Source organism: Rhamphochromis sp. 'chilingali', assembly GCF_963969265.1.
Source record: "Rhamphochromis sp. 'chilingali' genome assembly, chromosome: 20".
Lineage (NCBI taxonomy): Eukaryota > Metazoa > Chordata > Actinopteri > Cichliformes > Cichlidae > Rhamphochromis > Rhamphochromis sp. 'chilingali'.
Genome location: NC_137947.1, coordinates 67,615 through 83,515, shown reverse-complemented (window position 1 = coordinate 83,515; position 15,901 = coordinate 67,615). Strand labels below are relative to the sequence as shown.

General features: G+C 44.0%; 1 protein-coding gene across 1 annotated transcript; it reads left to right on the top strand.

Annotated features, from left to right (window-relative positions):
* The first annotated feature begins 5,619 nt into the window (after positions 1–5,619).
* On the top strand, positions 5,620–11,021 carry prph2b (peripherin 2b (retinal degeneration, slow)). Its single transcript, XM_080868118.1, has 3 exons — positions 5,620–6,422; positions 8,121–8,367; positions 9,967–11,021. Exons 1-3 carry the CDS (start codon positions 5,842–5,844, stop codon positions 10,165–10,167), a joined length of 1,029 nt encoding a protein of 342 aa, XP_080724244.1. The 5' UTR covers positions 5,620–5,841; the 3' UTR covers positions 10,168–11,021.
* Positions 11,022–15,901: the final 4,880 nt, after the last annotated feature.

Here is a 15,901-nt window from a genome sequence, read left to right as displayed (position 1 = left end):
AGCTTGTCTGTTAAAACAGGAGGAAGTGTCGTATGTCACCGCATTCCTCTACACATATGGCTTCAATCTCTCTTCCTGTGTTGGTTCCAATTCACAAGCTCTTCTTCCTTTAAATGAAGCTACAAATAAACATAACACAAACTAAAAAATCTTATATCACCAGTCATGAAGCAATTTTAGTTTACTATCATCATCAGGGAATTGTGCAGCGTTTAAAGCGATCATTGTAGCTGTGATATTCTGGATTAGGCTCTTGAAAAGATCAGGACAGAAGGACGTGGATAGGTGCCTTTATTGAACAGCAGGACATCACACACTAACTTGTTGTTTCTTAGCGGTGCAGAAACTACCCTTTTTTGTTGTTATATATTGGTCAACCAAGAACTAGCCCTGTAACAGGCACTTCTGTATTTTACCACTTGGGGGCAACAATTCACTCTATTACATTCCTCCCCTTTTAGATTTGTAATTGAAATAAGCAACCCTTTAAAGAATGTATTTCACTGCCCCCACCATAAAGAAATATTCTGTGGCCCTTACGAACAATGAATAAATGTAGCCATTACTTCCATTATTAACTCTTCACTTCTAAAATAACTGGCAGTAAATAACTAAAACATAACTCTACATTTTCAAAGATTCAGTCTCTTTGGGGGAACTCTGCGTCTCTCTGGGTATCTGCGTTCCACAGATGGGCTTTGGGTGGTTTCTAGGGTGGATACTGGTGGTTCATCGGTTGTCTGTTTAGGTGGTTCAGGAGGTAAGGGGTGTGATGTTAAAATCCCAGGTGGACTTGGTGGTATCTCTGGAACAACACTGTCCATAATCACTTCTGGCCGTCCCTCTGAAACCGGTGAAAATATAACTGGGGGTTTCTCCACAGTCTGTCTCCATGGTAACAGGTGGTCCACATGTATTGTGCGTGTTCTCTGTCCCTCTTGTATCAGGTAAGTAACACTTCCCATTTTCTTCAGAACTGTTCCCTGAGTCCATTTTGTTTCCCCCCCCCCCCTGAAGTTTCGGATACCCACAGCGTCTCCCTCCGAAAAAACACGAACAGGTTGGGTTTTGTAATCATGGTGTCGCTTCTGCTCAGACTGTTTCTGTTCAATGTGTCTGCTTAGTTCAGGTTTCAGCAGGCTGAAGCGAGTCCGGATCTGATGTTTCAGGAACAACTCTGCTGGTGTACGACCCGTCACAGTGTGCGGTGTACTGCGATACATGATAAGGAAGTTTGCCAAACGATGACTGAGTGGCAATGTGGCCTTACCATCTGCTTCCAGCACATTTTTCATCAGGGATCGTTTCAGGATTTGTACTGACCTCTCTGCTGCCCCCGTTTGATGCAGGATGATAGGCAGGAACAGCTGTGTGTCTGATCCCATTTAACTCCACGGTGTAGCTCCAGACCTTGCTGAGGATTGGATCCTTCATGGTTGCTCGCTCAATGTCTTTAGCTACTATTGGTAGCTCTTCCACATGTGAGAAATAGAAGATACTTCCCTCCTCGGCAATGTTTTCTGGCGTATTCCGAGGTAGACGTGACAATGCATCTGCATTAGCATGTTCAGCTGATCTTCTATATTCAATGTCATAGTTGTATGCCATTAGGATAAGAGCCCAGCGTTGCATTCTTAGTGCAGCGAGTGTTGGGACAGCTGACTTTGGCCCTAGTATAGCCAGCAGTGGCTTATGATCTGTTATGAGGGTGAATTTCCTTCCATACAGATATTTATGGAATTTCTTTACTCCAAAACTTATGGCAAGGGCCTCTTTTTCTATCTGGGCATACTTTTGCTCAGCTTCAGTTAATGTTCTTGATGCAAAAGCCACAGGCCTTTCCTCTCCATTTTCCATGACATGAGAGATGACTGCGCCCAATCCATAAGGTGATGCATTGCAGGCTAACTTCAATGGCAGATTTGTGCTGTAGTGCACCAACACTTTGTTCTGCAGCAGTAGACTTTTTGCATCCCTGAATGCTTTTGCACATTCCATGGTCCAAATCCATTTACGGTAGCATCTTTTCTCAACAGGTTATGCAAAGGCTGAAGAATGGTGGATGGATTTTCCAAAAATCGACTGTAGTAATTTAGAAGACCAAGAAAGGACTTCAGTTCAGTGACGTTTGTTGGTTCTGGTGCATTTGCTATGGCTGCTACCTTTTCCTCTAAAGGATGCAGACCATCCCTGTCAATACGATGACCCAGGTACTCCACACTGCTCTGAAGAAAGTGGCACTTGGAAAGCTTCACTCTGACACCATGCTTCTCCAGACGTGTGAGTACTTCCTCCAACCTCTTCAAATGATCCCTTTCAGATGAAGCAGTGATGAGGATGTCATCCAAAAAGCAGGTGACATGCTCCATCCCCTGAAGGATTTGATCCATCACAGACTGGAAAAGAGCCGGAGCACTGGAAACACCATAGCTGAGGCGATTGTACTTATAGAGACCTTTGTGTGTGTTTAAGCATATTTGCACTGCAGAAGACATAATGTGGATTGCACAACACTGGACATTATATTCTTCATTTCCAGTTAATACTTGTACAACTGCTGTTATTGTGTATATATTTATTTATATTTCTTCATACATTCTTATATAGTTCTATATTGTGTATTTTGTTGTACAGTTATTTTATTTTCAACTTTAATTTATATATTTTATCTTATTCTTTCCCAGTTAAATTTACCCTTCATTCTAATTTGTGTTGTACAGTTATTTCATTTTTAACCTTAATTTATATTTTATTCCTTCCTAGTAAAATTTACCCTTTTTAATTTTTCATATTTATTTCCTATCTTATTCATAGCCTTTTCCTTTTTTTGTTTTCTTTAGGTCACGAGCAGTTGTCCAAGCATTTCACTACATATCATACTGTGTATGACTGTGTACGTGACAAATAAAATTTGAATTTGAAATTTGATGCCCAGATACTTCTCTGATTCTTCATCTAACTGTAGCTGCTGATAGGCATGAGAAAGGTCAAGTTTACTGAAGGATGTTCCTCCAGCTAAAGTAGCAAACAAATCTTCAGTATTTGGAAGTGGATATCTTTCCTCTTCAACACACTGGTTGACACTGACTTTGTAGTCACCACATATCCTAATTGTTTTGTCTGCTTTTGGCACAGTAACAATAGGGGATGCCCACTCACTTTTCTCAACCTTTGAAATAACCTTCACCTTTTCCAATCTGTCCAGCTCCTTTTCCACAGCTTCTTTTAGTGCATAAGGAACTGGGCGAGCTTTACAGAAAATTGGTGCAGTGTTTGGTTTAGTGTGGATTCTAGCTTTAAATCTCTTTATGCAGCCTTGGTCATCCGAAAACACTGCCTGATGGCGCTGAATCACTTCTAGTACTCCTGGCTTTGCTTCTTTCTGCACCAGTACCTTGTGTACTGTGAAAATCTGTTTCCAGTTCAGCTGTAGTTTCTTTAACCAGTTTCGTCCAATCAGAGCTGGTCTGTCTCCCTGAACAACGATCAGTGGTAGGGTGATGTTTTGAGTCCCATACTGTACTGGTAACATAATATATCCACGCACAGCAATGTGTTGGCCTGAGAAGGACTTGAGCTTTAGCCCACTGGCTGGTTTTATAGGGAAATGAGTGAGATGTATCTGATAATACTTGTCTGATACTACCGACACTGCTGATCCTGTATCCAGCAGCATGGTGGTGTTCTTGCTCCCAAGCGCAACATCCACTGTGTATCCCTTCTCACTGGAGGTGATGGAGTACATTGAATAAACTCCAAAAAGTTCAGCTTCATCATTCCTACTTGAGCATTCATCCTCAGTTTCCAAATACTGAGTTTGCTGACTGAATTTTTTATTCCTGCAAGCACGTGCAGTGTGTCCTATTTTTGCACAAACATGACACTTTTCACTCTTAAATTTGCACTCACGTGCTGAATGCTTTCCACCACAACGATAACATGGTTGCTTCATTCCTGTGTCTTTTTTAGGTCCCTTCCAGTTCTTTGGCTTGTTATTGCCCTCTTGCCTGTTCTGTCCTTTCCATCCTTTGTTGGAAAAAATTTGGAGCATTTGTCAAGGCATTTACATGGTGAGGGTCCTGGCGTCCTGAGAACTCCATCGTATTTTTCGAAGCGAGTTCCATGAATACGGCAATCTCACATGCACGTGGAAATGTAAGATCTTTTTCCGATAGTAGCTTGCGCTGCACAGCATCAGAACGCAGCCCACTAACAAAACGATCCCTCAGGGCCTCATCCAAATATTGACCAAAATCACATGTGGCTGACAACTGCCTCAGAGCGACAACATAGTCAGAAACTGCCTCCCCTTCTTTCTGGTTACGTTTCTGAAAACGAAAACGCTCAGCTATCACCACTGGAGTCGGCTTATAATGCGCACTTAACGCTCCAGTCAGTGCTGCATATCCCATGGTACTCGGTACCCTCGGAGACACAAGAGTCTTTAGCAGCCTGTATGTATCTGCTCCGATCACAGAGAGAAACGTGCACACTTTCTTCTCATCGGAAACATCATTTGCCAACATCCATTGCTCCAACCGCTCCAAATATGACTCAAAATCTTCCTTCGATTCATTATACTCTTCAACACGACCCACATGCATCGCCATGTTAGCTCACCAAAAGCTGTTTCGCTGCAGCCGTGAAGAAAACGTCTTGGTTTGTATTTTTCTTTACATGTGAACACAGCCCTTCTACAGCCTCTGTCACGCTGTGGAAATCTTTAGAATCCTTGTCGCCAGTTGTGATATTCTGGATTAGGCTCTTGAAAAGATCAGGACAGAAGGACGTGGATAGGTGCCTTTATTGAACAGCAGGACATCACACACTAACTTGTTGTTTCTTAGCGGTGCAGAAACTACCCTTTTTTGTTGTTATATATTGGTCAACCAAGAACTAGCCCTGTAACAGGCACTTCTGTATTTTACCACTGGGGGGGCAACAATTCACTCTATTACAGTAGCGGTCACTCAGAGAGGCAGCTGTGCTGTGTTTGATGGTTTCTCTTTACAATACTTTGCAAATGCATCCTCAGCCTTCAGCATTCACTTCTGCAGGTATGAGAGCATCGTGGACATCACACGAAGGTGTGGAGTCTAGATAAACAGTCTGAATGGTAAGCCTTGATAGTTTAAAAACTAGTAAAATCACTGCCTGACTTCAGATCGGGAAGTGCTCTGTTGTATTCGGTCTCTGCTTTGGGATCTCTACAAAACACCAGGACTGTGAGATGGCCTAACTCTCTGTGTACCTGCACAGTAAGCTCCCCTGGGTCTCTGGGTTTTCAAGTTCTCTCAAATGTAACCTGCTCAGTGCATGTGCACAGCATCTTTTACCACGGAGATACAAGTTTTCTCACTAAACAGAGTTCAGGCTCCTGCTCACAGGAGGTTTGTTGGACTGCTTACTGAGACTACCCTGCCCTGAGGTGAGGCAGGTGAACTCTGCTCAGTGAAGCTTGTGACAGTGAGGAGGAAGCAGCTGCTTAACATCAAACCAATTAGGAGTTAGAGGAGGGATTAGAGGCAGCAGCTGATCTGCTGATAATGAGCTCAGGAGGCTTTAGGATGACGAGCTGCCGCACGCTCGCATTCACACCTCCATACATCCTGCAGGAAATACTCACTTGGTCTGTGTGAATATTGTGCAGTGTTTGATGGTGGACTCCTCTGCTCCCTCAGTAACATGGACTGTTGGCCCCCTTGCAGCTCAGCATTATGGGCCTGAAACCAGTAGATGTTGTTTTTTCACGAGTAAAGCTCTGAATCTGAGTCTGAACTGCAGCTGCTTCTTATTGAATCCTGACCCTCAGTGTCTGTTTGAATTCTCAGAGTTGCTAAAATGCCTTTCATGCCGGTGAAGTTCAACCTGCAGAAGCGGGTCAAGCTGGCTCAGGGTCTATGGATGCTCTACTGGTTTTCAGTCATCGCAGGGATCCTCATCTTCAGCCTCGGCATCTTCTTCAAGATTGAGCTGCGGAAGAGAAGTGAGATGATGGACAACAACGAGAGCCACCTGGTGCCCAACTTGCTGATCCTGGTGGGATTGCTGGCTTGCGGCCTTAATGCCTTTGGAGGGAAGGTGTGCCATGACTCTCTGGATCCCATCAAGTTCTCCAAATGGAAGCCGATGTTGAAGACATATTTGCTGCTGTGCTGCGGCTTCAACGTGTTGCTGGTACTCGTGTCGCTGCTCTGCTTCCTTATGCAGTTCTCCGTATACCTGACACTGGCCGAGGGCCTGAGTTACGCCATCCGGTTTTACAAGGACACGGACACTCCAGGGCGCTGCTTCATGAAGAGGACGCTGGACATGACGCAGATCGAGTTCCACTGCTGCGGGAACAACAATTTCAGGGATTGGTTTGAGGTTCAGTGGATCAGCAACCGCTACCTGGACATGAGCAACGATGTGGTCAAAGAGTGAGTATCTGAGCGGGGTGGCCGGTCACGTGGAGCCATTATTGAAAAGTTATCGATGTTGTTGGATAATGTATCTGCTGTTTAAGAATTTACACACAGAGCTGGCACCTGATTCTATTAGATGAATCCATAATTATTCTATAGAAATTGTCCATCTGAATATTCCTCTATATTTTAATCAAACTCATCAATTTTTAACAAAGCAGCAGCCTCGGGAAAAGTGTCTCTGGGATCACGACACAAGTCTGATCAGCAGCTCCTCGTTGAACTGAGCACCTCAGATATTTCTAAATTAAATTTCTCAGGTTTTATTCATTAGTTTCTCAGATGAATTAAACATTGGGCTCAGCAGAGGATCAGAGAGGTCTTAAGGAGGTAAAAGTCAACGTTTAGGAGCTTCGTGCGGGGCGTCTCCTCTGAGACTCTAATCTGTCACTTGATCCTTAAACACAGCAAAGCGGACATTAAAGAAACAGCTTCTGATCAGAAATGAACACGTCTGATTGGCTGCAGCTCTGAAATAGTGGCAAACCTGTAACTATTTTGTTTTCTGTTCTAATGTGTTTAAAAGAGATTATTTTTTTCTCTCTAATATAATTGATCCAACTTAAAGCCATACCCACAGCTTGTACCAATTAACAAGTTAAATAACATACTGCATCTGACAAAGTGAAAACTTTACATGTCGCTGTTCTTCATATTTGAACGAAGCAGTCTTATTCTCCATCAGTGTCTCTGCTGAGTTGAATTGTGGGATATAAATTATATTGTATGCTCTTGCCATAAGAAGGTTTCCGATTGACTAAAACGTCTAATGGACTATTTTGTACTCTACTCTACTTTTCTCACTTTGAGTCTAAAACTGCAACGTTTAATGATGATTTTTATCAGATAATTTGATCACATCTGGTAGTACCATCCATAGACAAATTTACCAATATTTTTAACATATTGGTTAAATTTGACATCACCCTCCAAGATAATCTAACAAGTTTAAACGTGACAGGAAAAGGGAGAGTTTATTTTCTTCTTAATGACCTTCCTCCAAAAGGGCAAACCAGTTTTCAGATTTGGAGAGCAGATAAATCATCCAGAGGTGCAGACTGTAGTGAGTTTCACTGTTGTCATGAAACATTTGCGTGGCTTTACTTCCACTTAAATTGAGCGGAAGGCTGCCATAAGAGACATTTCCTCTGCAGCATTCAGTGCCTGGTCCTCAACAGTTTTCCATCACAGTGAATAATCTTATTAAAGCAGAGTGCAGCTGTATGCTGACGGTCCTCTCAGTTATGGCTCTGATGTTCTGCTCAGTTATGATTCTTTTGAAATTCTTACTTTCCATGCAAACAGCCTTGCCTTGCAAACATAACTGTTATGGAGGCCTTCCTCCACAGTGGCCAGTGAGTGTTTCACCTCCACATGGTTCTTGCTCATAGGGTTGCCCTCTCTGAAAGTTCAGGAACTCAGGAAAATTGGTCGACTTCTTGCCGTATTTTATTGATCTTTGGTTTAGTCTCTGTAGTAACGTATAGTTCCTATTAGCTTACTTTTGTCTTGAGTCACCTGTGCTGCAACCGTTCATTCATTTCAGCATAGATTTAACTAACCCATTTCCAGAGCAATGGGGGGGTCGTCGCTAATCTCTCCTCAGTCCCCAGGCTGGCTTTGTTTGACCTCTGACCTGTGTTTGGCCTGCAGTCGAGTCCTCAGTAACGTGGAGGGGAAGTATCTGATGGACAGCGTCCCATTCAGCTGCTGTAACCCCGGGTCCCCCCGGCCCTGCATCCAGCACCACCTGACCAATAACTCTGCTCATTACGACTATGACCACCGCACAGAGGAGCTCAACATCTGGACCCGGGGCTGCCTTGAGGCCCTCTTCTCCTATTACAGCAGCCTGATGAGCAGCATTGGTGTTTTTGTCCTCTTTGCCATCATCCTGGAGGTAAGACCCCACCCACATTCCACTGCAGCCAATCAGCCAAACAGACATCTCTTTGATTCAGATGTTCAGCTTAGAAAATCTGAAGCTGCAACATAACGACTAAAATTGAATGGAAACAGCTAGCCTGGTCCTGTGACATACTCCATCTGCAAATGTCTGAGAAGCTGTGATGGCGCGTGAGACCCAGAAATAAAAAGCGTTGCTCTACAGTTTATTAGCAGTTTCCAGCTGCTCTTCTGCTCATCTAACATATCAAATCTAGTCTGACAAATTATTTCAATAAGCAGCCAATGAAAGGCTGAAACCTAACCTAAGCATATCTTCTGTTGTTTTAATGTCAAACTTGTCAGTGCATCTCAGATTTGTTAGTTTCACTTTATTTTCCTTCTGCTCTAATGAAAGCTTCACATTGTACAGGAGAAACCGGGCATGTGGCTGTTCTAAAGCCGGGTGCTTTGTTTGAAAAAGCAATGGAAAAAAAAAAATCAGTGAATGTGTGTTTGGTGCTGTTTTTAACTCATTTGTTCAAAGTGAACAGGCTTAAGTCTTTGACTTTCTCTCTCGGGTGAATCCAGGCTCCAAGTTCTCTTCCTAATCTTGTGATTTAGAACGAGATCATTGCAGCAGCACCCCTGCAGTAAATTCAGCGGAGTGAGCAGGTTAACAGAATAACTGATTGGTGTGGGATTAGCATTAGTACTGATGTTCCTGAGCGGCTGCTGTATCACGACACGGCACACACCATTTAAAAAGGCCGTTTTTGTTTAAATTCTCTGTGCGACTCCAACTGCATCATGAAAACGCACACATTCTCTGCATGACTGTTTCTGTTGTGGCTGTGACTGTGTGATTTCTGTTGTGCTCATACGTGACTCAGGACCTGAGGTGGATCATCTGGTGAAATGTCACATTAAGTGGTGGTCAGGCTCACTGAGGATAAGGAGCTATTTCTGGGGGGTTAATCTGTCCACAGAAACAGCAGGTTGCATTCTGGGAAAATAAGGATGAGGGACACTTCCTGAGAGGGAGAAGTGAGTTGGAATCTGGGTCAAAACAACATGTTTGACCTGAAAGGCTTAAGTTAAAAAAACAACATCCTGAACTCAGTTTTTCCTCACTCCTCAGTTTAAAGGGCGAGCCTCGGTTCAGTACCAGGCTCTCTGTAGTTTGCAATTCGGTCTATGATCTTAATAAAGCAGAGTGTGACTGTATGCTCATGATATTGCCATTTGCCACTCGGAGGCTCTCACGCTGTTCTCTGAACAAAGCAAACAATAATGTGTAATTGTCGTTAGGGTGCTGCTAAAGAAAATAAAAGGGCCCAAAATTGTACTGAAGCCTTCTAACAGAAAATTTCACATTTCTTTTGACAGAGTCTGTTAAATGAGCACAAAACAAAACTACTAATACCAACTAAAAATGACCACAAACAACATTCCTGTCACCACAATGTTCTCTGGGGGGACTGTAGGGATTTAAAACTCGGTCAGAACCAGAGATTCACCTTAAAATGATGAGGTCATAAAATATTACATGTACTTGGCTGGATGGGTTTTTCCTGGATTTGCCATAAATGTGAGCTGTGTGTGTCTATGTCAGTCTGTGGACATGGCAGGGCTGAAGTACTTGAGCACAGCGCTTGAGACGATGGCAGAGCCGGAGAACCCCGAGTGTGAGAGTGAGGGCTGGCTGCTCGAGAAGGGCGTCAAGGAGACGTTCAGCGATCTGCTCACCAAATTGAAGACCCTTGGGAGGACCAACCAGGTGGAAGGCGGAGATGCTCCAGAGGCCAACACCTGATAGCCAAACCCACCACAGAGGACTGATGTCTCCCCTTCTCTTCACCCCCCTCAAATGCCATCTCTCCCCCCATAAGAGGGAGAAAAGAACTGTATATAAGCCACACATGCACATTAATGTGAACATTTGAAGTTCCTGTGAATGTCGATATTTTCTGTAAATATGTTAAACAGAGTTTATTTTTAAAAAAGAGGAACGTGCTCCTGTAATTAAAACATCATCACCCCTTTCAGAGTAGCAGTTCCTGTCAGGCGGTGGTTAGACCATCAGACAGCATCGGGTCCCAGTGAGTCTATTCCCACCAATGTGTCTGAGTGTTGCAGTTCCGTGTTTGTCCAGCAGGGAGCACACAGCCAAGACAGCACGGATCCATCGACGTCATCATTAGTGTAAAAAGATCAACCTAGTTATTATTTCTTACATCCAGATGTTTGAATGTGTGTCATTTCTGCTGGCTTTCTCCAGCAATCACTGGAGACTTTAACATGAGAGAACAAACCACTAAGCAGCCCACAACGTACCAGTGCTGCCATCTGTGAGAGCAGGCAGCAATGACAGAGGTTCATACACAGCAGCATGACTCCTGTATAAAACTCCTGTCAGTACAGAGGCTCAGATGGTGTTCACACAGCTGTACTTATTGCCTGTATACGAAACATGCACATGCAGGTGTATATACAGGTGTAAAGTTAATGTAACTGATGTAGGACTAACAGAAACGGCACATCTTACATTATTATAAAGGCCGGTGTGCACAGGTGTATACAGAGCTAAGCACATAAACTACAGGTATAAAAATGATCATTTGTCAGTTTGATGTGGTCGTTATTTTTCTTTTTTTTTTTAAATGTCAACATCTTATCAAGTCTTTGTTGATAAATGGCTACCGAATGCTTCACCTTAACACAAGTTAAGTGTGTTTCTGCTTGGGTCTGTTCATTATGCACTGAGCAGGTGAGTTAACAGCACTGACTGTCTCTGCAGTTTAAAAAATTTAATACCCCTCACTGACGAAATGCTCCTAGTGTGATTTCAAACCGCACAACGAATGGAGCAAAGCTGTGTCCAACACATGCCGTCACAGATGGGTTATTCCTGCAGGTGTGGGTGACATGTCCAGAAAGAACACCCGGCAGACTGAATTCAGGTTGAAAAATGGGCTGTGGCAATCGTGTGATTGGTTATGAGGCGTTTCCTTTATTGCTTTCTTTCTCTGTAAGGTCTGAAACCTGTGATTATTTAAGGGACAGGAAAGAGAGAGAGAAATCTGCTCTCAGATTTGTAGTTAAAGCCAAGTCCACTGCATAGAGCATCATATGTTTCTGTTTCTTTGGAGAGAGTGATGTCTTCAGTCAGTTGTTGTGGGTTGGTTGGAGCTTCTAGTTCTGTGTATGATAAAACCTATAAAGAGATTGTGACTGAAACCAAGCTGTCTGACTCATCTTTTATCAAACACAGCTTTGGAACACGTAACATAAAAATATATTTATATATTATTAGATATCTATAACTACTGTGAGAAAACCTTCAGCTTTGGTCTTTATTGTGCTGTCTTAGGTGTTCAGGTGTGAAATACTTTAGTGTTTTACAGCTTATATTAAATTCACATTACATTTTTGTAAGTACATCTTTAGCAGTATGTCTGTGAAGGTTCTCAGTCATCCAGGCCATCGTAGTCTAAGGAGCTTGGAAAGAAAAGCGTCTGGACTTCTTTAAGTTGCTTGAAGACGTTTCACCTCTCATCCGAGAAGCTTCTTCTGTTCAACTGAAGAAGCTTTTCTTTCCAAGCTATCTTTAGCAGTACATTTTACAGGGGTTTTTTTTTTTTGGTGTTTTTCTTGCAGTATTTATTGTGCTTTATTAAAAAAAAGTGTCATTTAAAGTTCCTTGGGATGTTATTACAGTGTTTTGTTTTACTTTTTTGGTCTTATCACTAGTACCATCGCTTTTATTGTGATATTTTTACAGTTTTCTTTTATAGTTTTTTGGGGGGAGTTTCTTGCAGTATTTTTCCAGTGTTATACATCATTGTGTGACATGTGCAGTTCATTACCTCACCTGAGCAGATAAATGGTTAATCAGCTCACAGGGAGATTAACTCTGTTTATATCAGCTAAAGGTCAAAGACAGTGACCGTGACGCAGAGAGGAACCTGGGGGGTCCAGAGATGGAGCCAAGTCCAAGTCCTTTAAAGGACACTGTAGACATCGTGAAGCAATACGAACACAAACCTACCCCGCACTAGCTGACTGCAGACAGTGTAAATGGACTGGACTCTGCCTCGAATCTTCCGCCTTTTTAAAATGTACATTGGTCAGTGCATGGTGTAACCAAAACCTGAAAACCTGCACACCAGTACCTTTGCCACAGACTGGTTGTAACTAATGTTTATCGTGTTGGACCAGTATTACCAGCTACTGAAGAACAGGAGGGTCAGCTGACGGTCAAGAACTGGGGAAGATGAGGATCCACTCAGAGGTTAGAGATTAAAGCAAAGCTGAGGAAGCGATTTAAACTTTGATCCTTTTAATGCAGCACGCAATGCTTTAACCCAGTGGGAGGTTAACGAGAATACAGGTGATGCTAACTCTGTTCCAAAGTACAGTGCCTCAGTCTGAGCATGATTAGAGAAACAGAAAAAAATGGAGACTTCGTACAAAAGTGTAAAAACGAACATTAATGAGAGACAATAAAGGAGTTCAACATGAATGAAATATTCTGAAGTGGAGAGAACGGATTCAGAACCAGGTCTGATGTGAAGACCTGATGATTAGTTTTGGTTAAGACAGAAGTTTCTGTTTTACACATTTGTGGCGGGGCGTGGTCAGTGGCGCGGCTGCAGCGAGGTGAACACACCTGAACGACATCTGCAATCACGCCTCACCTGCATAAAAGGAAGAACTGGGTCCGGTCTGAGGGTTGTTGTTGGTGTTGTTGGTGATGTGCTCGGCTATGAGCTGAAAAGCTGCAGCTGTGTGTGTAAAGAACAGCAACCAGAAATAAAAGATGAGATGATGATGAGATAGCCTTTATTTGTCAGTTGCAGGTCTTTTGCCCACAACCGAGCTGACAGACCTTGCCGACCGTACATACAATACAAACATCACATTGGGGAGACAGGTCAGGCTAGGTAGCGAGGAAAAAAACATCAAAATGTGTAACACAAAAGGATAATACAGGAATGCACAGATATCAACACATCATAGCACAATAAACACAGACAGCAACATGGGAAAGAGTTCCAGTGTGTACATCTGATCTGGGACTGCTGCAATCTTTCAACTGCGCCTCCAACTGACCCGATGTCCACATCAGAGGGGAGGTAAGCGTTGGAGGTGGCGTTGGATCCGGGGTAGGGAGGGTGATACGTCGGTGAGTGCTTATCAGTATCAGTATGTGTGTGCGTGTCCATAGTTCAGCTGAGACAGTGTCCTTCGCCCTGCCAGGCTAAGTAAACAGTCTTCCAGCCAACCCTGGCGGCCTTGTAGGGAATGGGAACCCATATGGAAAAGAAATTGTAAAAACTTATATGTGATTACTCATGAAAGTGGCCACTTTCTCATTACTTTCATACATTGTTTTAGTAAGTATCCAAAACATACAAGTTTCATCATATAATTTTTCAAGGGATCTTATATCTGTTTTCACTCTTATATGCTTTTCATACAAGTTTCACACAAGACAGATACAAACTTTATAAGATTTATATATATCTTTTCCATATGGAAAGGAACAGACTCAACACAGTCGTTATCAGGGAGTTTTTGTTCAGCTCCAGCCTTGAGCCCACAGCTGGCGCCGAAGGGGTAACCGCATTATGATGGTGATTTTTCTTTTGCAACAACTCATGAGAATTTCAAGCTGTTCTTTAACACTCCGACACTGGTCTCTCAATCTCCCGTTGGATAGCCGCGAGTTTCTCCATGATGTTATTAACCTTCAGTTCCGTGGTGTTGTCATTCTTTTGCTCAAAAGGCAGATTCTGAGACCTCACAACCGCAGTCAGCTGTTCCAAGATGTAATCCAACTTCCGCGCAGAGGTGTTGTTCCGGGTGGACTTTTCCTTGATGTAATCCAATATACACTCAGAGGTCTTATTCTGAGCATTCACTGCAGCTGTAAGCGCCTCCAAGCGCTTAACCATGCTGCACTCAGTGAGCCCTTTCTGAGAAGTCGCGCCTCGTCCCATCGTTCCAATCCCAGTGGGCAGCCTTGGGGGGGTTTGAAGAGCCGGTTCCGCTTTCTTAATTCTCCAATAAGCCAGGGCCAAGCCAGCTCCGATCAGCAAGAACCCTGTTATCATGGTTCCGAATAGGTAGATATCTTCAGCGTCCTCGATCCACAGTCCCGCCAGGCACACGATCCTCCAGTTCTGCCACCCGTCCATCGTGTACCCGGCAGGGAAAGTCCCTCCAGGGCACTCGGGCTCTCCCAAGCCCAGACTTCTCGTTGAGAAAAGGGTGTCAATAGCATTCAGAGACCAGTTGATGAAATCCATAATTCTCTTTAGGTTTTAGAAACAGACTGTGAGAGAGTGTTCCAGGGAAAGTAATACAAAAAACACGAGACTAGACAAGGACATAAGAACTAAGCAGGGAAGATAAGGGAGAGGAGAAAAAGTGCGTCCGCCTCCTCCGAGAGCCAAAGCAGAAAATAAAAGTGTATGCTGGAAAGCATGGAGACGTGGTCAGGTCTGCTGTGGATTTCTTCCAACGTTATATGTTGGATTCATGAGGTTTGGGGCATGGCAACCCAGTACCGGGCAAGCCAGGGAAGGTGCTGGCCCAAAGTGTAGCCAAGCTCGTGACCACCTCCACCCTGACCACCACCTCTTCAACATCCTGGCTTCTGGAGAAAGCTTCAGATCCATCAGGTGCAAAACCAACAGACTAAAGAACAGCTGTCAGAACTCTTTTTTTTTTTTTCTTTTTTTTTGCCTGTCCCATTTGGTTCTTTAGCCGTCAGAATTGTTGTCTGAAGACCAACAAGGAGACCCAATGGATTTACCACCGGGAGTGAGCTGGTACATACCTGAGCGCCCAGCCCCGGACACCAAGAACCACCAATGCACCGACCCCTGAGGGCATCAGTCACCGGCAGGGAGTGTGGTGAGGGGAGATAGGCCTTGGAGGGCCTAGAAGTTCCCAGAGAGGTGGAGTCTAAGACCCGACCTGACATATAGACACAGACAAACAGGCACACACAGACACAAACATGCATTCCCACCCTCATGCACACATATACAAACACTCAGCACTCACCCAACGTAAGGATTGACATAAATGGACATATACACACAATCACACTCCCCAAACATACTCTATACCCCAGGTCCAGAACCCAGACCCAAGAGATGTTACCCTTCCCCCCGGGGTGGAGGCAAGCAGACCGTCCCAGGCTCCGCAGCAGCAGGGAGGCCAATCGGACAGCCAACATCTCCTCCCAGCCCCCCCGCCCCGATGGCTAGCAGAGAACGGGGGTGTGTGTGAAGACCCCATACCTCCCTCCTCCCGCTCATGTGTAGTGTTGCTGCGTGTTGTTCTAAAGTGCATTTAAAACAAGGGAGAGCATGGTGCTGCTGCCAGAGAGCAGCAGGTGTTAGCACGGCCCCTCCCGAGAACCCTCAATGTCTACATGGATTTAAAATTGAGAGGTGGGCACCGGTGCCAGAGGTAGGTTTGAGTACACAGACCGTCCACTGGACGCCGTTAACGTGCCCACCCTCAAGGCCCTA